Source organism: Megalobrama amblycephala, linkage group LG5 (assembly GCF_018812025.1).
Source record: "Megalobrama amblycephala isolate DHTTF-2021 linkage group LG5, ASM1881202v1, whole genome shotgun sequence".
NCBI lineage: Eukaryota > Metazoa > Chordata > Actinopteri > Cypriniformes > Xenocyprididae > Megalobrama > Megalobrama amblycephala.
Window position 1 is genome coordinate 14122245 of NC_063048.1, and position 22885 is coordinate 14145129.

Genomic DNA, 22885 nt, shown 5'->3' on the forward strand with positions numbered 1-22885 from the left:
AGCAATTTTTGCATTCCCACATGAAACTTTTCATTTTAAGTTCTTTGAGAAAGAACGCAAAAACTCTCGGGGGAACACAAAACTTTTGCGAGAGGAATGCAAACAATGCATTGAATGCATTGAATTTTTTTTTCTCCCATCTTGTATTTTTTTCATCACCATGTCCCTTTAGGGGCTCTGAAAATCAATCATTTTAAATGCTAAAACCTTGTAAAATATTAATATTAAGTCAAGACGACATGTTTTTACATTACTTTAACTCATAATAATTTAAGTAATTTCAACTTCTTTTTAAGTTATACAAAAAATTCAAAAGTCAGTGTAATATACTTTAATTTAAAATGACATTGATTATTCTTAAAAAAAAAAAAAAAAATATGGCATCAACTTAACTTAAGTTTTAAACTTTTTTTTTCAACTTTTTAGGATTTTTTTTTTACAGTGTATGAGTGAATTTAGGCATCACAGCATCATAATGCATAGTATAAAAAATGGATTTTCGGAAGATTACATTTAATGCTATTAAATGATTCGTTTTTATTAGCAAAGAATAATTGTGAGTGAACATTAGATGACAAAAAAGGTCTAATCTAAATGTAAAAATTGGGGATATGAGCATGGACAATTAAATATACAATACTGCTGACACTGATTAAAAAAATCTAATGAGCAGGGATTTATTAATTTGATCAAAAGTGACATTAAAGACATTTATAAATTCTTTAAAACTGTTCATTCATCAGCTAATCCTGAAAAAATGTTTCAGTTTCCACAAAAATATTAAGAACAACTGTTTTCAAAATTGATAATAATAAATGTTTGTTGAGAACCAAATTAGTATTAGAATGATGTATGCTTTTGCCATAACAGGAAGAGATAACATTAATTTATAAAATATATTAAAGGGATAGTTCACCCAAAAATGAAAATTATCCCATGAGTTACTCACCCTCAAGCCATCCTATATGACTATCTTCTTTCAGACGAATACAATCGGAGATATATTTAAAAATATCCTTAGTCCTCCAAGGTTTATAACAATTATGAATGGTAGGCCAAATTCTGAAGACAGAAAAAATGCATCCATCCATAAAAAAATGAATCCATACGACTCAGGGGGGTTAATAAAGGCCTTCTTGAAGTGAAGGGATGCAGTTTTGTAAGAAAAATATCCATATTTAATCCATATTTGTTTGAACCGTGAGAGGTGTCTAAGCTTACGATACTCCTACATCCTTCGTCATACATCGCGTCAGAGGATTACTCATTTGGCGCAAGTCGACTTGCGCATTCTGCGTGCGGTCTTACGCCGGAAGCCAGTTGTTTGATTATATAAAGTTTTAAATATGGATATTTTTCTTACAAAAACGCATCCCTTTGCTTCAAAAGGCCTTTATTAACCCTCAGAAGTCGTATGGATTCATTTTTTATTATGGATGGATGCATTCTTTCTGTCTTCAGAATTTGGCCTACCATTCACAATTGTTATAAACCTTGGAGGACTAAGGATATTTTTAAATATATCTCCGATTGTGTTCATCTGAAAGAAGATAGTCATATACACCTAGGATGGCTTGAGGGTGAGTAAATCATGGAATAATTTTCATTTTTTGGGTGAACTATCCCTTTAAACATACAATATATTTTCAAAAACGTGTTACTTATTAAAAATACCACAAAATGTGTTACATTGCTACTTTTTATATAAAGATACATCACTTTTCTGTCTGAATGAGACTCCCTCTCTCCTCCAGATTGGAAGCGCACTCAAGTCATATGGACTACTTTAATGGAACTGGTTTAATGGCTACTTTCTTTGGGTGAACTATTCCACATGCAATTATAATAATGGGTAAAATGATAGCCGACAGGTAAATTATAGCTCAGAAAAACGGAAGACTTGGAGACCGCCAGTTTGTGTTGTGTCTGAACTTGCATATAGTCCTCACCGCGAAGTACCACACAGCAGGAACAAACCTCTAGAGAATAATCACAATAGAATTGTGCGTGTCTGCTGTTTACAGAATCAATTTCTGCGAGCGCTTGTTATAATGAGTTGAATTGTTATTAGTAAAGCATAATTACATTAAAATTGATACAGGCTCTCGGCAGCATGAGCCTTCGATGGTAATTCTCTCTATTCTTTGCTGATAGGGCACAACGCCTGTTGACATAGCAGTGCTCATTACTGCTTGATTAAAGACTTGTACTTTAACAGGAATTAGGCTCCTGAACTGTACACAGATACTCTTCATCTATTATTCAGTAGGCAATTAATATTTAATTGTGCTTTCATATTGGTGGAATGGCAACCTTTTAAATGTGACTGTGCTACCTCGACTGTTGTTAATTAAAGTGAGTGGTGCTAAGCACACACGCCAGCAGGAGTTATGAACACAACTGGCATTAGATGGGCTGGAGCAATCATACAATGGGCTTGTTAAGGCTCTGTACAGGACTGATTGCTTGTTGCCTTTGCAAATCGCTCTATAATACCTAAATTATACAATACGGGAGTGCGTGTTTGAGTTAAAAGATGATTATTCCTCTTCGACTTCTTTCTTATTTCTCAAACAGTCAGTAGAGCTTGTCGTTTTCACCACTATGAAGCATTCAACCAGAGGAGGGCAGTAGCGGGTAGTTAATGAGTCAAATCCTGTAATTAAGGTGTCTAGCTCAATTCTGATTCAAAGGCTGAAAAAGTTGAAAGAAATAATGCATGCATTTTAAACATGGGAAAATTCAAAGCACCTACCAACCTACCAAGCCACTTCTTGGTTGTGTTTGCAATTTGAGGCAGGAACATGCAGGAGCATTAAAAGACTAGTAGTTCATCAATACCAGCAGCTAAAAAAGCTCCCCACACAATGACACATCTTCCTCCATGCTTCACTGTGGTAGAGATGCATTTATTATTATATTTCTCACCAGATTTTCAAAGACGCCACTCTGGAGCATCATCATGCAACTCGTGTTTTATTGTGATTCATCACTCCACACACAACTTCTCATATTCTGCCAATAACTTCATTCTGTCTTTGATGTTTTTCTGAGACAGCAATGGCCTTTTAAGTAGAGCATTTGCTTAAATTTTGCCAATTTCCTGACCAATAATTTATGGTTAAGACAATTACAAGCTTAGTGTTTAGCTATTTTTGGGCTTGGCCTGATTTTATTTATTTATTTAATTGCCCAGGAGTGTGTGTATATATATATATATATATATATATATATATATATATATATATATATATATATATACACACACACAAATTCATTCATATTAAATAAATGAATGATACATAATAAATGATAAAAAAAACTTTTCTGATTAAAAATATTTATTTAGCTAGAAAGTTATGGTATGTGCAAAATATTACTGATTAACACTTTTTCTATTTGATCTTTCCAAGGCAAAATTCACTCTTGCAATTGTAACAGTTCCTTATCTGTCTTAACATAGATGATGATAAATCCTGATTTTGCAGAGTTAGATGCGTTCCCAGGTCATCATATTTTGTTGATCCTGGAACAACATTCCTATCTGATAATTTAGTCCTATCCCTACCCCTAAACCTAACCCTAACCACAAGTTATCCCTAAAATCAGAGAGAAATGATACTGAATAACACTGATGTAGAAGCACCAAACCCCTGGTTTTAAGCCTAAACTTGACATAAACTGTAAACTTGTCCCTCAAATCTGATTGGTTGATTTGAATGTTGTTCCAGGATCAACAAAGTTGATGATCCAGGAACATGTTCTACATGGCAAAATCAGGTTCTGCTAGATGATGTTAACTTGATAGCATATTTACATCAGCAAAATTTGCAAGAGAATGTTTGCAGATCGTTGGAAGTGCAAGTGGCAGTTTTGTCAAATGGCCTGACACTGTCTCGCTCCTGCTCCGGGCCTATGGCCAGTTGTGTAAACTGCTTAGACTAGTCTTACATTTTAGTCGTCAATTTTTTTTCTACAAGACGGGTAATACAGTTACATACAAAAAGTAAGACTTATTAGCTCTAACTGATTGCTCATGGGTCAGACTAGTTCTTAAAGTATTAGTTCACTGAGAAAATGAAAATTCTGTCATTAATTATTCACCCTCATGTCATTCCAAACCTGTAAGCCCTTCGTTCATCTTCAGAACACAAATTAAGATATTTTTGATGAAATCCAAGAGCTCTCGGACTCCTCCAGAATCTGGAAGCACTGGACTGCATCAACTGTGTAGGAGACCAACATGGAGGAGAAGAGACTGTAGAATAAAGTCGTTATTTTTGTTTTGTTTTTGCGTACAAAAAGTATTCTTGTTGCTTCATAACATTAAGGTTGAACCACTTGTAGTCACATGGACTATTTTAACAATGTGTTTAGTACCTTTCTGGACCTTAAAGGAACACTCCACTTTTTTTGAAAATAGGCTCATTTTCCAACTCCCCTAGAGTTAAACAGTTGAGTTTTACCGTTTTCGAATCCATTCAGCCAATCTCCGAGGTCTGGCGGTACCACTTTTAGCATAGCTTAGCATAGTTAATTGAATCTTTTTAGACCGTTAGCAACTCGCTCAAAAATGACCAAAGAGTTTCAATATTTTTCCTATTTAAAACTTGACTCTTCTGTAGTTACATTGGACTAAGACCGACGGAAAATGAAAAATCGTGATTTTCTAGGCCGATATGGCTAGGAACTATACTCTCATTCTAGCGTAATAATCAAGGAACTTTGCTGCCGTACGATGGGTGCAGCAGGCGCAATGATATTACGCAGCGCCTCTCACAAATGTCTCCATGGTTGCAAGGCACGCTCCCCGTGCAAGCAGGGGGTCACCTGCGCCTGCTGCACCCATGGTACGGCAGCAAAGTTCCTTGATTATTACGCCAGAATGAGAGTATAGTTCCTAGCCATATCGGCCTAGAAAATCACAATTTTTCTTTTTCCGTCGGTCTTAGTACACAATGTAACTACAGAAGAGTCAAGTTTTAAATAGGAAAAATATTGAAACTCTTTGGTCATTTTTGAGTGAGATGCTAACGGTCTAATCAGATTCAATGAACTATGCTAAGCTATGCTAAAAGTGGTACCACCAGACCCGGAGATCGGCTGAATGGATTCGAAAATGGTAAAACTCAACTGTTTAACTCTAGGGGAGTTGGAAAATGAGCCTATTTTCAAAAAAAGTGGAGTGTTCCTTTAACAGTGGTGGTTAAATTGCTGTCTAGGCAGGAGTCCAAGAGCTCTCAGATTTCATCAGAAATATCTTAATTTGTGTTCCGAAGATGAACAAAGTTCTTACAGGTTTGGAATGACATGAGGGTGAGTAATTATTGACAGAATTTTTATTTTTTGGGTGAACTAACCCTTTAAGACAAATTCTGAAATTAGTGGCTATGTTTATGTAACCGTCCCCGGGTCTCCTCGTGCTCAAAGCAGAACGCTTACCTCTAGACCAACAAGTCATTATTTTATTACTCCCCACTACTTTTTAAAACAAAGTGACATCCATTTAACCGATTACATAAATAATCACAAGGAAAATCTATTTAGAAAAAGAGTGTGCGAACTGGAGTGTGAACAGATATCACACGGTTCCTGCGAGCGCTGTGCACTGTATTGTGTATTCCACCTTTTGGGCTAGTGTAGCATGTAGTGTGCTGATGAGCCATCGATTTTAATTCCAGATAGAGGCAGATTGAACTGATAATCACAATTCTGTCTAAACTAATTTATCAGTCACCTCTGCATAATTAAGGGCAAGCACTGTATTGATAAGGGATTAAAGCGTACTCGGATACAAGGCAGTACATTTCCTCTAACGAACGCATCAGACGAGACGCGCGCTCTGTGGTCTCTATCAAACATTATTAGGCTAAAAAGGTTGATTTATCCATTCCTGAAAGAGGATCTTTTACTGTAACACAGTGTTTTTCTGTGTTTTGAGATAGATGCTCACGTTTTTAACATCTTACTTAGCTGCATGGCTGGAACATTGTATTGACCAATCAGCATCCAGAACCATAAATATCCACTTTTATTCTAGATCTAGCCTAAAAGTTCCTAATCAAGCCTGTATGTCTGTTCTCTTATTCTCGTTCCTCCCAGTACAATGTGGCACAGTCTGGCTGAAGGGGCTGACATTGAGATGGTAGATAACGCTCAATGACGGAGAGGCCGTTTGCTGCTGATCCTGGGGTGATGAATCACACGACCGGAGAGAGATGAGCTTGGAGCACGGAGAAAAGAAATGTGAAACAAGAAGATAGTCGGCGGAGAGGCCAAAATTAAGGCCCTGTCGAGATGGCGATGCGGGGCTGGCAGAGGGGGACATGGCCAGTCTGCGAGGACCCCGTGTCGAGCCTGCAGGAGGGAGCGTAGCGTGATAAGGGAAGGTAGGACTTAATCTTCTAAAGTGCTGATGGTGCTGGATGGAGAAGACTACGACTGGAACTGCCGCTTTCAAAAAAGGACGCCATTATTCACCATCAGAGTGCAGGGCCCGCGAAGATTGTACGCCTGTGTGTGCGTCTAAGAGATAGTGTGTGCGCAAAGACCTATTTGTGTAAAGTATGTATGGTGTCCCTCGAAACGCTGATTCCTGATAACAAGTCACGGCGACAAACAAATACAGCAGGTTCAGCCTGTGGGGTCACTGTGTGTGTGTGTGTGACATGTTGATTAACTCTGTCCACCGCTTACAGTCTGGTGTGAAAGAATCTGCATCACTGCTCAAATGGCAGTCTGAACATTATGATATAGCCAAAAACATGATTTATGCTATAAAATTTAAAGTTGCAATCTGATTGGATGAGCCACATTCAAAGCCGTCCTGATGTACGCACACCTGTGTCCACAGATTAATTGAATTCAATGTTATTTGCCAAATTTGCTTCAAACCAGTTTTTCAAAGTGGGGTTGTGAGGGTTTGCTTGGGGTCTGTGGATCATTTGAGGGAGAAAAAAGATTGTTATATTTTTTATGCTGTCAAAGTTAACATGTTAATTTAAGATATTTATTAAATCTGTTTAACGCAACCATTTTAACGAAACTTTCTTTCTTTCTTTCTTTCTTTTGGGTTTTTCACACTTTAAATAGTTAACCCTGGGTTATTCTTAACCCTAGGTAAATTCACACTGCTCAAAATTTACCCGGGGTTAACAGTTAATCCTGGATATTTGAAAATGACATTTCACACTGTACCTTCCTAAACCTTGGATTAATGTTGTTATTTGCATATTTTCAGTGGATGAACACAGCATGCGACCTGTTTACATTAAAGCTTTAGCATTGCGCATCCTCATACTGCAGACTGTACTATCAAGTTTATACTAAATGGACATTTCGAACTGTAAAGGTAAGAATGAAACGGTTTCTTCTTCACTCAGATTGTCACGTTTTCTCTCAGGATTTGACATTTTTCCTCTGAAACACTGAATTTACTGTTTATAGGCCTATACAAGGCGAGGTGTTTCCATGACTATCTAAAGCACGCTAATATGAGGCGCGCGATTGGTTGTCTGTTGCTAAGCGTCTAGCTGTAACATTCTAACACCGCATAGTTTCACACTGCACAAGTTTGGCACCGCAATGCGGGGATAACACCGCAAAACCAGTGCTTTTTACTTTCATAAGTAAAAAGCGGTGCTAACCCCACTTCTAAATTACAAGCGCGAAACGTTCTTTTCGCGGGGTTAAAAACGGTGTTTAACCGGGGTTAAGCTCACTGTGAAGAGCCCTTTCTTTCTTTCTTTCTTTCTTTCTTTCTTTAGGGCTTTTCGCAATTTAAATAGATAACCCCTTTGTTATTCTAAACCCCATGTAAAATGAATCCTGGGTTTGTACTGAATGGACATTTTGGAATGAAACGGTCTCCTCTTCACTCAAATTGTTGCGTTTTCTCTCAGCATTTGACATTTTTTCTCTCAAACGCTGAATTTACTGTTTATATACAATGCGAGAACTGTGTTTCCGTGACTGTCCAAAGCATGTGAATATGAGATACGTGCTGTAACATTCTAAGGCCCTTTCCACATGAACATGGGTATTTTCAAAACCGCAGCTTTTTCTTTGCGGTTTGGCCGTTCGTCCACATGCAAACGCAGTATCCAGTCACTGAAACTGAACTTCTTTGAAAATTCCTGCCAGGCTGAAGATTTTTAGAAACTCCGGTTGCAGTGTTGTCATGTAGATGGTGAAACCGGAGATTTTGGCTTGTGACGTCGGAACCAGGACCTTTTTTGTAGGCCTCTGATTGGCCAACATGGCTTTATGCTTAGGGTTATATCGCCACCTGTTAGGTTTGGCATGCTTTTGCCAATTGTGTGTTTTTGCATTTTCATGTGTACGTGATTTTTTTTTTTTTTTTTAAACGAAGGAGGAAAAACTCTTGTATACATGTGGACTAGGCCTAACACCGCATCGTTTCACACTGTACAAGTTTGGTACCGCAGTAAAGAGTTAACACCAAAAACCGGTGCTAACCCTGCTCTGGAGCGGTGCTAAAAAAAACGTTCCTTTACCTGGGGTTAAAAACGGTGTTTAGAACGAAGACTTGGGGTTAAGTGCATTGTGAAAAGCCTTTCTGTCTTTCTTTCTTTCTTTCTTTTCAAATTGTATTGTTATTTTTTATCTGGAAATTATGTATAAATTAATAATTCATTGTTTTCCACATGTATTTATTCAATTTAGACATCTCATATTACCTGATTAGTGGGTGGAAAAAAGATGCACTGTCAAAATTCAAAGTAAATATTCTCCAGATAATATTTTAATAATTTGTTTTGACTTCAATACAGTGATGGTCATTATTTTTTGCAAATCAGTTTGATGTTAGTGATGCAGAAATGATTCGTTGAACATAGGGATCTTTATTCATGTTGTTTTATAAAAGGAATTGCACAGTTAAGCTTTAAGTTGTGCTTAACTTTGGTAAAATCATTGCAATGCATGACCTCTTGTCGCTTACTGCTTTATTAATTCAATTTTGCAAAGCTGTTTCTCAGTCGTTCCTGAAGGGATGATAGCAAGGTAACTGGATTGCCAACGTTCTCTTGTACCCTGACACTTCAAAAATGGCAGTGTGAGCATTGCTCATGATTGCATCATTGCAACATGCCCACAAGAAAACAATAAGAACTAATTTGTGTCATCATTTTTATATTTTGCAGCAGTTGCGCCTGGTCTTCTTGTTTAAAGCGTGTCAGGCCTTTTGATACGGTACAGCCCCGAACCATCCCGCGAGCTCTCGGTGGGAGGACACGCGCGCACGCAATCCCACACACACGCATTTGTCATCTCTTGATGTAAACGAGCCCCGTATTTACGGCTGGAACGGCGTTATCGGTGTGAACCGCGAGTGACTTCTGTGTAAGGACGGCAGGAGATGGCGACCGTACTATTCATCACTGTAAAGACGCACACCTCGCGGTAACCTCAGCACACACGGTCATCTGACCGACACTGAGTAAGGAGAGGATATGGGCCATTAGAATACAGCAGATTTAATGATGGACAGCTTTATGCTACAAAAACCACAGTGATGAAATGTGCTGCCAGGGGAAAACTGAAAAGGGACAGCTGAGCAAAACTCTGTAGTCAGCCTGACATCAGCCAAGAAGCTGAAGGATAAAGACGAGATCTTCTTCACATTTCTTCGGTTTAATCCCTGTGGTCTCCTCAAACGCCAGCTCTCCCTCCCCTCGGTGGTTTTAAGTCGACAGGCCGGCACTCTTACACCTCTTCTGAAAGTTTCCCCGCAAAGCTCGCCTTGCATGCATGCTGGAAACTAGACGATCGCCCCATTTGTGGTGCTCTTTGAGCACTAGAGGCTTATGAAGTTGCATTAAGAGGTTGGGTACGTCCCTGTTTATCTACTTAGACTCCTTGATGGGCCGCCACTCCCGCGCTCCTCTGCAGATTTAGAAAAGCGCCAGCCGGCAGCCGTAAATGATGTCAGCCCAGAGTGAAAGAGAGCTGTTCCTCTAAACAAAAGCAAGCGATTAGATAACCACCTAGGGGATGGATAACCATGGGGCTGGGACTGAAAAGGTAGCTAATTGTTGTGAATGTGCGCCTTTGGCAACATTCAACTTTCCGATCTGATGCCAGGTTTCGCGGGCCCCGCGTTTTCTCTCGGGAGCGGTGGAATCAAGCCTTTGTCCGGCTGCCAAGCAAACCGATTTAGTCACACTCTGTTGCCATTTTTCTTTTCAAACAGTCATGTTTTACCCCCCGGACCCACTCGCCGGGTCCTGGAAAGTGCAGGGGATGTGCCGTCCCAATAGGGATCGGTGATAGGAGACGTCCTGAAAGCCTCTGGGCGGAAACAAAACTGTTTGGTTTCATTTGCAGGCCTGAGGTGAGAGCCGCCCACAAGATGGCCACCAGGCCTTGAGCTGAGCGATGACAGGAGGCTGAGATGTGATTTATCAGACAGTCTTATCGCTCACATCTTTTATTGCTTGACAAAGCCATGTCTTTCCATTTTATCTCTTTTTTCCCCAATGAACAGCAATTAAGGCTGACGTTCCTTCAGATTCACTAGATTAATGTTTCTCTCTTGATGGTGACATAGCAGGGGTGAGAGAGAGTTGGGGACAGATGAAATAAGATGAATCTTCATAGACTGATCCTAATGAGCTCTATGATGAGGATATGCTGGATGTGTATTCATATTCATTGTGGTTTTTAGTTGATTAGTTTAGGTTTTGTTCCTGAATTCCAAAAACTGATTTGAAATGTTGGGAGATTTTGTCCCTCTCGGTTTCTTCTGTCAGCACATTTGTTTTAGTAACTTTACTTTCTGCAAGCAAACACACATCCAAGATGTTTGTGATTGGCTTTTGTATTGTGAGAAGTTTAGTGTTTGAGAGATGTCAAAAAGTGAAGTAAATCCAAGAAAGTGGCTAAATGCTAATTAAACATCTCTCAAACGATCTAGCTCTGAAAATAGTGTTCAAACTAGACTGAATCCTTCAACATACAAAAGGTCTGTTCAATTCTTTATTATAAAATGTTGTAGAGATAACATATATTTTTTTTAAAATTGTAATTATACTCATTTGTAATTAAAGAAACGTCTTCAGTCTCTTCTTTTAAATACAACGTTAGATGAAGGGAAAACAAGAACTCTGTACAAAATGGGGTCATTTTGTATTTTCAGAAAAACATATGTAGATATCTAATTCCAACACAATACATATTAGCCATTCAACATAGGTTGGTTGTTTCATTTTGGCATGAATTAAAAAAAATAATAATTAAATTAAAAAAATAAATGAATAATAAAAAAAGAATTATGAAGTGTGAAATTGAAGGAAATGAGTGTTTGAGGTCCAAGCTTGTGAATTTTTGTGGCAGTAACTGGCCAATAGAGGGTACTGTTGCATTGCAAGTTCAGCACATAGGAGAGCTAGATTGCAAATAAATATATCTTGTCAAGTGTGGTGGACACACTTAGTCCTTAAAACTGAACACAAATTTTAAGAATTTAATGTCCTCGGTTTGACATCGCATATAAAGATATTTATTGCATGAGCACTGCAATATAAAATATGAGGCTCTGTATATAAATTCTGGAAAAGTAGGCTAAACTAAATTTAGAGTTTGTGCTTCCAATATTTGATTTGTGATTCACCTCAGCAAGGCAGTTTGTGCTGATAAAAACAATGTTGTCTGTAATTTTTTTTTTTTTTTTTTTAAAGAACCACATTTAGGACTTTATTGAGATGAGATTTATATCATTTTGCCATTGTCTTCTTCCATAGGCGCATGTATAGAAGTCTTTTATGGAACAATAGCCATAAATGAAGATGCTTGTGTGTCCAAATTCCCTATAAGCACCTGAGAAAATGCAGCCCAAAATTACTTTATTAACATTAAAACAAAAATCAACAGCAATAATGTGTATTGATTTCAGAAGTGTTTCGTATCATTTTTTAAATAATCATTTTAGATTCTCTTAATCTACTCTCAATCTAAATGAAAGACACTATTCCTACACTCTCACTGGTAATGTATAGAGGAGAAAGTTGGTTCTCAGAGTTTATTTTTTATTTTTTATTTTTTATCTGAGCCAAAACTATATCATTATAGAGACAAATGGATTGGCATATGGGGGAAAACTCAATGCAAAACTGAGCAAAGTACAGAATATGTCCAATGAATTCATGCAATAAACGAGGATTTTCAGCTGTGGGCAACCACTGCTTTTCAGAGAACATTTCATGTTTTTTATATAGGGAGAATAATCCAGTGGCAGAGCTCGTATCAGCTACAACCTCCTCCAATCTTGATTTCCAGGAAGATGATGTCCTTCTTGTAAATCATAAAAATGTCATTTTTTTGGCAACACCTGGAATTTTATATGTAATTCAGTAACTCAGGCTCAGTTTCCTTGATATGTGACAAGAATTCTATCTATCTATCTATCTGTCTATCTGTCTGTGTGTCTCAAAGAATTACCGTGAAAGTTGTGGTGTCATTTAACAGAGTTCAGGGGCGGAGGACACATCAGAGACAGCGGCAGGATATATGGCATTGTTGGCAAGGCTGTGCCACCCAGCGTCACATCCCATGATGGATAATGAGCAGATGGATCGACGCAGACACGCTCTCATTTGGGCACTACCTGCCACTGAACTGGCACAAGCCAGACCCTCTGTGCTCCTATAGCGCCATGACTCTTCCTTTGCACACCAAGTTAATAAACTGTTGAAGGTAAAGTCTCCATAAAAATTAAAATGGTAATAACTTGTCCTGTTCCCCGCAATCCCATACTATTAGCTTACATTTCCACAGCGTGTTTTGAAATGTCTATCTAATTGGTTTCAATTTACACTAAACATGTTCACGTATTACATGTTACTATAATTAAGTGCTATAGCAATAACAAAAAGAATGCCTAATTACGCGCAGTTCTAGAAAATAATTACATATTTAGTGCTTGTAGTTCATTAGTTTTCCTCAGTGTTAACACATGTATGAACACTAAAGTGTGACCTCTAATTTTATAATTGAAGTGTCATTTTGAACAAGTAGCATATAGTGACACCTCAGTTTAAAACTTGAACTTTAAAACAAGGGTGCATTTGAAAATGAAATGAATGTAATGAATCATGGGAATTTATTTTTAATCAATAGTGATATCACAGTGAAACATTTGTCACCATACGTCAGTTGAATTTGACTTTTTTTTAAATACAGGTTGGTTCTAATTAGAAAAAAAGGTTTATAGCTTGATAAATTACTTTTTTTATTCAAGTTTTTGGTTAAAGACCCAGAAACCAATACACTGATTTGAAGAACCTGCTCCGAAAAAAACCATAAACAGTCAAAATGTCATTTTTAGAAGACAGTTAAGTTTTTGCTAAACAAACCCACAGAAGAACCTTTATTTTTTCTTTACAGTTTTCAAATTTCATCGAGAAATGATCCAAAAAATCTGAGCCACATGACCAGCTTTCATATTACTGATGCACGCTGAGCGTAAAACAGAAGCAAAGGAACGCCGCTTGCATTTCACCCAGTAAACTCAAATCATGCAAGTATTTGCACAACACACCTCCCTATTTTCATTTCCTCCAGTATTCAGTCTTGCGTTTACACACATGCAACAGTTTTAGTCTAGTGTTCATTTGTTCAAATACTGTAGATGTGATCAAATTTTTTTTAATATGTGGATTTAAATGATAAAAACATATATTACATTGCCTACCAAAAAAGATTAAGAAATGTACATTGAACACTTGTTCACAATATTTTTTCTTCCTTCTGATTTTTTCCTTCTCCAAATGTGGGTTTAATTTAATAATGTCATTTCTGTAGGACATAAAACACATAAAGAAGAAATGTGATCAACGCCTGTCTTGTCTCATGTAATTTATTGCTTGTGAGGTAAACAGCACACTTATGTCTCACTGAAGTGTATTCTTTTGCATCCGTTCATGCTTTAATCTATCAAATGATTTGAGATTTTCTGATTTGAATATTTACTGTTAATGCATGACTATCAATATCACAGTTTGTGTGCATGCATAAAAGATGTACACATTAACATAAGCACGTGCATTATGTATTTAAATAAAAACATTTTTTTTTATTTTATAAAGATATTTGCAGCCTTTTCCCCTTTAAATTCATCGCAAACGTTGTAGTCATGCAATATTGCATTGTTTTATTTGCACTAAAGCGGATACAGACAAGCAGTGCGCCGGTCTGTCAGGTGCTGTGTGTTTGTGCGCGTGTATGTGTGTGTGTGTGCGTGCGTGTGTGTATGTGTGTGTGTGTGTAAGACAGCGGCTCGCGATGTCCACGCTCTCCACCACTGTTCTGGTGATCCGATAGTTGTGAAAAGCCACCACTAGTCGCCCCCAGTGCTCTTGCAGTCTCCAATTTTCTTTCCCACTGTAGACTTAACGTCACGTCCGCACTTGAACTTGAATTTTATCCCATTGTACGGAGGCAGCCCTCGCCACAGAGACACAGAGAGCTCCCGGAGAAGCAGGACTCCGCCATCTTCATAGAGGCAGAAAAGGGAGAAAAAAAAGCTTCATTCATTTGGAAAGGAGGTGGCAAGTCCATGTCCCTGGTCTCCAGTGCGCAAAGCCGAATAGGGGAGCAAGTGCAAAGAGTTGGAGAGAGTGCAAAGTAACCGGGCATCGCATGCTCTAAGAGCCCAGGAGAGAAGAAGAACTGTCCAGTGCTTGGCACACTCAAGTGCCAACTCAATTGGATTCGTTTTATCCAATCTAATAAGTAATGACCATTTCTCTTTTTTAGAATTATTTGGACTCAGAGAAAGAGAGAGAGAGAGAGAAAAAAATTCGAATTGCCTTTGACAAATCCACAAGGCGCAGACCGGACGAAGAGAGAGCCACCACAGGGTCCAACCTATCCAAACGCACCGGGTATCACATTCTGAGACATTTCCAGTGGTTTCTTCACAACTGTCACTCGTCAAGGATATTTTCGCCCTCGGACAGATCGCGCGCGGCACACAGCTGAAGTGCATGTGTGTGTCGCTGAGGTACTGAGCGTCTGCGCGTCTCTGGTCATCTGGAGAGCCGGAGCGCAAAGACACTTTCGCTTCTCTCACATTCACGGGACCCCTATCTCTCTATCCGCGGCTCGGAGCTGTGGCAGTTCTTTGGAAGTCCCAGGAAAAGTTTGTTACCGAGGAGGGGGAAACAAGCCCACGCCACGGACACGGAGGACAGAAGACGCGAGCCGACTATTCCTTGTGCGGGTCTCTGGGCGATGCCAGTGTAAATGCCAGGGCAATGTCCCGTCGCAAGCAGGGAAACCCTCAGCATTTGTCGCAAAGAGAAATTATAACACGTAAGTCAATTTTTTTGTTTTACTTATTTGTGGTTGTTTAGCGATTTTTTTTTTTTTTTTTTTTTTTTTTATCTGTCAAGTAATGAGAGTAACCATCTGTGTGTGTGTGTGTGTTTGAGTTTGGGGTGTTAGTGATGAACTGATTATATTAAAACGCGTTAAATCATTATAATCTACACGAACAGAATTAAATTAATTCAATTAATTGTTAAGATATTGATGAGTTCAGTCTGAAGCAAACAGTCAGGTTTATAGGTTTAGTGTTACTTAAAAGAATTAAAAAGTCTTTTGCTTGAAACTGAAGCTTTTTAAATGATTAAATTGAACTATTTTCTGGACTACCTTAAAATACAAATCTTTTATTTAGTGTGTTTTTTATTAGTTCTATTGGTTATTTTTAATAATAAATAGTTTGGATTAATGTAAGAATTGTTAACAGGCCACGAGATCAGATTAAAAACTTAAAATTGCATTGATTATTGTATGTATGTGCATGTAAGTTTATGTAAAGTTAAGTTTAGTTAGGTTAAACTGAAGTGTAGGTGTATGTTATTGTAATATTTAAGCATAATTTCATAAATTATGCTAATTTAGAGTGAGCATGGTGTATTTTTATTTTCTCTAGTTTAATCCATATATATATGAATTGGACATTTTATTAGTCTATATAAATGGTCATTAAAATAATTTATTGCACGATAAAATACATTTTTAGGCCATTATTTTATTTTGCCTGCTAAAATGGCTTGCTTGAGTTGTAGGCCTGTCTTCTCAAAACCTAATGCATTGTAACTTTACGTATCATGTTTCGTTTAAGACCAAAGTCTTTGCTATTTTTTTTTAGATATTTGTAGTAGTTCTCAAGGTGAGAAGCTACCTGTAACCACCGAGCACAGGAACGGTTTAAGGGTTTATTTTTGCAGTGCACACACACTGGTGTGTGGTGTTGTTGTTTTTTTTAAAACTACTTTAAATCGATTGTAATTGTGCAACATTTGTGTCTTAGATGTGCACTCGAATGAAAAGAGGTGTCAGAGCAAGTTAAATTATTTAAATGAAATATAACTTGATGTCAAAGTATAGGTGATACAAATGTCACATATGTTTACTATTACTTTAGCTAGTTATACTAAATAAGAAAATACATTTTTGAATTGGCTTCTTACACAACTCACTTTTTTTTTGTAAAGCCTTTACTTTCGTGGAGAAAACAGAAGTTTGCAAAATCAATATGAGCGTACAAAGAAACAAAGGAGGCATAGGGCTAATAATGTTTCTCACACTTAGCTTTGCCCCCGAGTCAAGGTTGTGACTGTAAAGCGTAGGTAATGTGAGGCAGATACTGAAATAGAGAGACTTTTTGTGATGAAGTTCCAAACAAAGACAGCAGTTATATTTTATTGCTTGATAATTTCCTTTTTAGAGACTTTTACATCATTTGGAAACAAATATATATATTCACACATCCAGAAACTAATTTTAAAACACATGTATTCTTCCTAAAATGCAACTGTTGCAGTAAAAAAATATCAAATAACTCAAAAGACAATGAAATCTGTCCTGATTTAGTTTCATATTCATGCTTAACTGTAGTCTACAGAGCATAGATAATTCATAGCAGAACTTAGTGATGTAATGCCACCCAAATCTGTTTTGTGTTGCAGGGTTAGGGCCATGTATGCTGTGCATATATACAACTAACACACACCATTCTTTCGCTAATGGCTTAATCTGTTACTGTACGTACACACATGTACGCGGTTGCACTGTAAACATGTAGCATGCCTGTGCTTTGTGTGTTTGAATTTGCTGTTGAGTTTACTAATATGACTGAGTCTTACGAATATGACTATGACTTATGACCGAATGAGAATGGAGATGTTATTTAAAGCTTAATGCACATGATCTTGCTTGCATTGCATGTAGCTAGGTTTGCCAAAGGGCATGCGCTGCCCTTTTTGTGTGTGTCGTCCGCATATGCGATTATTCTGATTATCATTTATATATATTTTTCTCATGTGCACCAGCATGTGCATGTATGCAAACCGATTGTGTTTATGGCATAAATGGCATCCGTTCGATATGCATGTAAAACAATCATTCTGGATTAGTCGAAAATGACCCTTTTTGAATTTCTGTCGCTATAGTTATCACATGTCCCATCAGTCATTGCATGTACAATGGCTGTGGTTATTAATTTGGGCTTTAAATTTCAGAATGCTCCAGTTACACCAAGGAACTTTCCCTGAGTGCTTTCTCTCCCTCTCTCTCACACACACACACACACACTCACAAACGGACACAAATGCAGACGTGCACAGAGTAAAGCAGACGCCAGTTTAGACATCAAGCTTTTGTGTATTTTTTTAAACATGCACACAGTGAGAGAGAGAGAGAAGGAGAGAGAGAGAAAGGAAGGTGGTTGACTTTCTCCTTCTTAGAAACTAGAGATTGAAAGGTGTTCATTGCATCACCGGTGAATGAATATATAAGCTTCAGAGAGGTTCCTCAAACGTATCATGCCTTAGTGGTTTTTAATGCAGAGGGCATGTAGGCCAGGTGCTAACAGATAGTCATCTGAGCTCAGGGGTACGTTCGTTCCTCGTAGTTCAGAATTCTCGTCACATGCTGAGTTTGATTTTGATGTAACGAGTTTTTGTTTGTACTAGGCACTGTATGAATTTTTCGTGCACGCTAGCATGTGTGCAAATGTGCAAGCTCAAAGACCCAGTGCCAGCTTGTTCACTTTCATTCTGTTTGATATGTGAAATAGCTTCTTGTAGAGCAGCTAAATTAGCACGAAAATGTGGATGACAGTTGATATATCCTATCTGTTTTTTTCTTTGTAATAGTCAAATTTTGCTTTAAATGTCAAGGTCAAAAACCGAGTGGTCCCCACCTCAAAGTTTCATTTTGAGGACATATTTGGAGCTGTAAACAAGGGTGTGTGTGTGTGTGTGTGCATGTCTGCTCGTCAGCATGTCTTCTGTGGTATTTAGTTTTGTTAACCACGGTGTCTTAGCTGGATTAGCCTCGAGTTAGTGAGAGGCAATTTTTGTCTGCTCAAGTGTTCAGGAGAGAGAGAGAGAGAGAGAGTGTGTGTGTGTAGTTTACGTCCACATGGTAATTTATGTGTTCTCGGCGTGAGCGATCTGCAAACTTTGCAGTGCTGTACATCAGTAGTTTTAATGGTTTATCAGCCTGTGGTTGTGTGCTACATTACGCCACTCAAACGCATATTCTATAAACCCAGTGGTTTATTAGTTCTGCGTGAAATGCGACCGGTTGCAGTGTTTAGCGTATTTTCTTTACATATGTTGGAATTTTTATTCTATTTCATCGATTGAACTAAAATGCAGAGTTTTGTAGCTTTCTAATAAAAATTTATTATAAAAATCACATTGATTCCAAACCCTCAATGTTCACTAATGTACTATAATTTTTAGATACATGTTTGCATTCAATGAGTGTATTTATGTGAGCTTGTCATCACTGAATTGGCTGAATTTAAATTTGATTTTGACACCTGTTTAATTTGTCATGTCAGCGTAGTGCCTTTTATTCTGTAGAGCTTTAAAAATAAATCTAAAAGCGAGTTAACAGATGTCATCTTCAAATGAAGGAAATCAGATGACAACGAGAAGGCAATTTTTCTCCGGTGAGCTGCGGAATTATGAAGTTGTAACATAAATTTTCAGCTCTTGCTTGAGATGCATGTTTCACATTAGACCTGCCAGCACAGGAAACTGTCTTTATCGGAACTTTGCTTTGAATGTGTTTAGGACATAAATTTTAAGTCATGACTTCATGTCATCACGTCTGAGAGAATTTAATTTATGATAATGGCTCGATTCAAAACATATTCTTAGCTATTTGGATATAAACATTAACGTATTTGATTATAGTAACTAAAAAAAAAGGCCAGATATTTGGATGCAGGCACAGGCGTTAATACAAGAGGTGTGCAGCTGCAGAAATCCTTAAATATTATTATTATTTTTTTTTATTAATTTCTAAAATGTTTGCTTATTTATTTGTAATTTGCAAAAGTATGTATGAAATAGGCAGGGTTTTATTTATTATTTATTTTTTTTTTAAATGGTATATTTCAAATTAAACTAAACAGGTCTGAAAATATGTTCCTTTTTAAATGCTCATTTTATTAATTTCTTTTATAATTCAGGGACTCAAATGTCCTTGTTTTTATTCAATTTTGTCTGTGTGCTGAATTGGGCCACCTTGCATTTGCAGTGCAGAGCTTGCTGGCCATGACCTGCTAGGGGGAGCTCTAAGTCTGCCAGAGGGGGTGGAAGGCAGTTTTGAAAAAGTGTAAAAACATATTTCCTAAATGTACTTAAATGGTTAAGTCGAGTGAAATAGGGGGCTGCGGCTTCCGACGACTCTGCATAGATGTTTCAAACGATACTGCCATTAACACACATGCTCAGATGCAAACTGTCAACGCCTCACAGCAGCAGCTGGTCTTAAAACATGATGGCTCTGTCATTCCTTTTTTTTTTTTCAACTTTGTGTTTAGCGCTCAAGCACATATTTAATAATTTACAGTGAGAGTTGGATCGCTTCTCAGTGCTCATTTAGATGTGTAATAAGTATTTGATAGGTGTAGCTTTAAATATAGATAGGACATCAAGCGTGACACCAAAACAAACAAATTTAGGTTGAACGTCACCTCGTTCTTTTTCCAAGCATGCTTAAAAGTGAATGATGAAGTGGCTCTGGAACTTGTGGGCCCCTCTGACTGAGGACCTATTGTTCTTGCCATCTAAATAAATAAATTTGAGTCTGTGATATAAAAAATGGTAGCCTCTACAGAGCTTACACTCTCCACATAACAATGGGCAAAATGTCTGCCTGGCACGTTTGATTAATATGCTTGCATATTCTCTCTTCCTTTCAGTTTCAGGTGCCTTTTGTTTGCGCCACGAGCGGGAGAGTGAGAGAGCAACAGAAATCCCTCTCTGATGAAAAGTACAGTCTGTCAGTATAAATGCATCAAGGCGACTGAATCCTTTGGACGGCATCAAAAGTGGGCATAGTTTTCCATGGCTTGATTTATGAGACGCAGACACCCGTAATAGTGGCTCGAGTGTTTGACGTCCCACAGCTGGATGAGTTCTGACCAGCTCTGAGCATGGAAACGCTCCGCTTCCTGAGCATCACATGAGCGTGTTGTGTGGGAATGTGTTACTAGTTCTGCAACTGTGATATGTACGTGCCTTTTTAGTGTTATTTCATTAGAAACAAAAGCTTTGCAGGGGAAAAAAAGAGAGAGATGCTAAGCTTCAGGTGAGATTTAGTCGTTCCAGCTACTCATAATTCCTTGTGAAAATATTAGGTAATATCTCCCTGATGAGATTTGCCGATAAAGGGTTAGCGATGCTTAGACGGGCTCCCAGTGGACATCATCATGTTAATCTCTTTTTACCTGCAAGACGACCCATTTTCTTCTTTCCCCCCCTTTTTAATTAAACAATGGACTAGTGCCGCCGCAGCGGCCGAGGATCACGCTTTTAAAATTCCACCGCCGCCGTGTGCCACGATGATCCCTGTTCTCTTCTTGTTAACAGCTTCATTTGCACATGCACCATGCTTTGCGCTCACACACGCATGCCACCACCGCGCACGCATTTACTAGTGCTTTAAAACCTCGCCGAGGCACAGAAGCGCTCTGCAAGCTAAATATCCTGAACAAGTGCGGCTCTTTGCTTTTTATTTTATAGGATTTGCGAAGGCCTTCAGGCTAACGGTCTCCTAAAACAGCTAAACATGATGGTGTCACTTGTTTTGTGACACAAATTTAGCTAAACAAACAGGTCGCAGAGAAGTTTTCAAGCAAGAGAAAACAGGAAAAACTAGAGGCCTAGCGCAAGGCGGAGGTTTGCGGTTTGAGCGTTGGTGCGCTTGACTGTAGGTTACAGATTAATGACAGACTAATTAATTCCTGATAAATTCCTGTAAGGGCTGCTGATACATGTGCATGTGTTACACAGGCCTTTTGGACGCACAACGAACGTGAAATGACTAGAAAGACGGCTGCCGTTGACTCGCTACCTCTTTGTCGATCTGTTTTGTTTGTTTGCGTGCCATCTGAGTGGAAGGCTCAACCCAAATCCAGCCTGTCCTACTCAGCTAGCCTGCGTCTCTGTTATGTGCTCGGGTAGCGGGCGGCTCAGAGTGGGTATTTCAGAATTTTACTTTGTGGGCTGGTGTGGTGAGGTTTGTGTACGTAGCAGCGCAAATACCGAAGCCCCCACCCACTGCTTCTGCTCTTGTGCAGCTTAGGCTGATGGGAAACATAAGAAAATAACGCACAAACAGTAAAGCGGAGCTTTTATTGTTTGATTAGGCCCGTTCCCTGGCTTTCATTTTCAGCACGCTCTGCCCTCCGCGCACAGTTCTGTGAATGGCTTTAATTGGCACGGGGTAAATCTTGATATCTGGACAGCATTAGAAAGTCTTTCAAGATTTAAATACGAAAATTTATGGACCCAGTAAAAAACAATATGAAATCCGTTATATGGTGTGTGTTGTCTAATTAGGCCCTAACAGTTGCAATTGCTAAAAAACCTCTCTGAAAACCTGTTTGTCTGTGACTTTTTATTCTGATATCGCTACGGAAAATCTCAACAGCTCAACCGTCAGCCAGATAGCACTGAACGTTAACGGTGAGGTTTGCAGGGTGACAGTCCGAGGATGAAAGGTACGCTAACGCTGGGCTGCTAAAGCGCTGTTACGTAACACGTAGACCTTTGTGTGTTTTGGAGGGAAAGCCAGACTGTACCATGATCAGCCAAATACCTGTCAACAGCAATTTGGTTCCTCACAAACAAAAAGACTTCGTAAGTATGAGTCAGAGGGCCCATGAACAATGGTGCGTAAATCCAGAATGGAAAAGGATAAATCCAGAACTGTGCCTTGTTGATGTGCTCGTTTTTGGAAGCCATGTCTTTTTTTTAGTTTTATGTTTTCCAGAAATGTCATTAGTGAGCATTCTGACTCATATAAATGTCGATTTCTGAGGATTATCTTTAACATTAATGGTTTAATTGCAGGATGTATGTGCATCTAAAATATTGCCTACTGTATTTATTGTGCTTTTTTCATTCAAAAATGAAATTGAGTGTATTTTATCCACAGTCGAGATTTCATTTCATATCATTCTTTTTTTAAGCCACCTATAAATATTATTCAGACTGCCTTACTTCCACTGTCCCTCACTGTCTTTCTCTCCGGCTGCCAGAGAGTGCTTGATAAAGACAAATAACATTTGACATTTCGGTGGCCCTGATAGAATTATATGGAGTATTTGTTGAGGGATCAGAGAAAATCATGAGCTGTAATGTTACCTTGGTGACAGCATTGTTATCGCTGGTGGATGAGTGTGTGTGTGAGAGTGTGAGTGTGTGTGTGTGTGTGTGTGTGTGACTGTGAGGAATTGCAGACTCTCACCTGTTTGCCTACAGCAGGAAATGCAAACCGTCGGATCGGGCCTGCATAGTTCAGTCTCGTACCTTCAAGGGAGTTATATAAA

The 22885-nt window shown here is 38.4% G+C and overlaps 1 protein-coding gene across 2 annotated transcripts in view; it reads left to right on the top strand.

The window, feature by feature from the left end:
* Positions 1-12443: 12443 nt before the first annotated feature.
* Positions 12444-22885, top strand: part of bcl11ba (BAF chromatin remodeling complex subunit BCL11B a) — a 53316-nt gene continuing 42874 nt past the window's right edge. The window contains exons 1-2 of one of the 2 annotated variants that reach the window (XM_048190794.1): positions 12444-12714; positions 13405-15333. In XM_048190794.1, coding sequence (XP_048046751.1) covers positions 15276-15333 — 58 coding nt within the window. In that variant the 5' untranslated portion in view covers positions 12444-12714; positions 13405-15275. The remainder of the gene's footprint in view (positions 12715-13404; positions 15334-22885) is intronic. The other variant, XM_048190795.1, reaches the window with a different exon arrangement.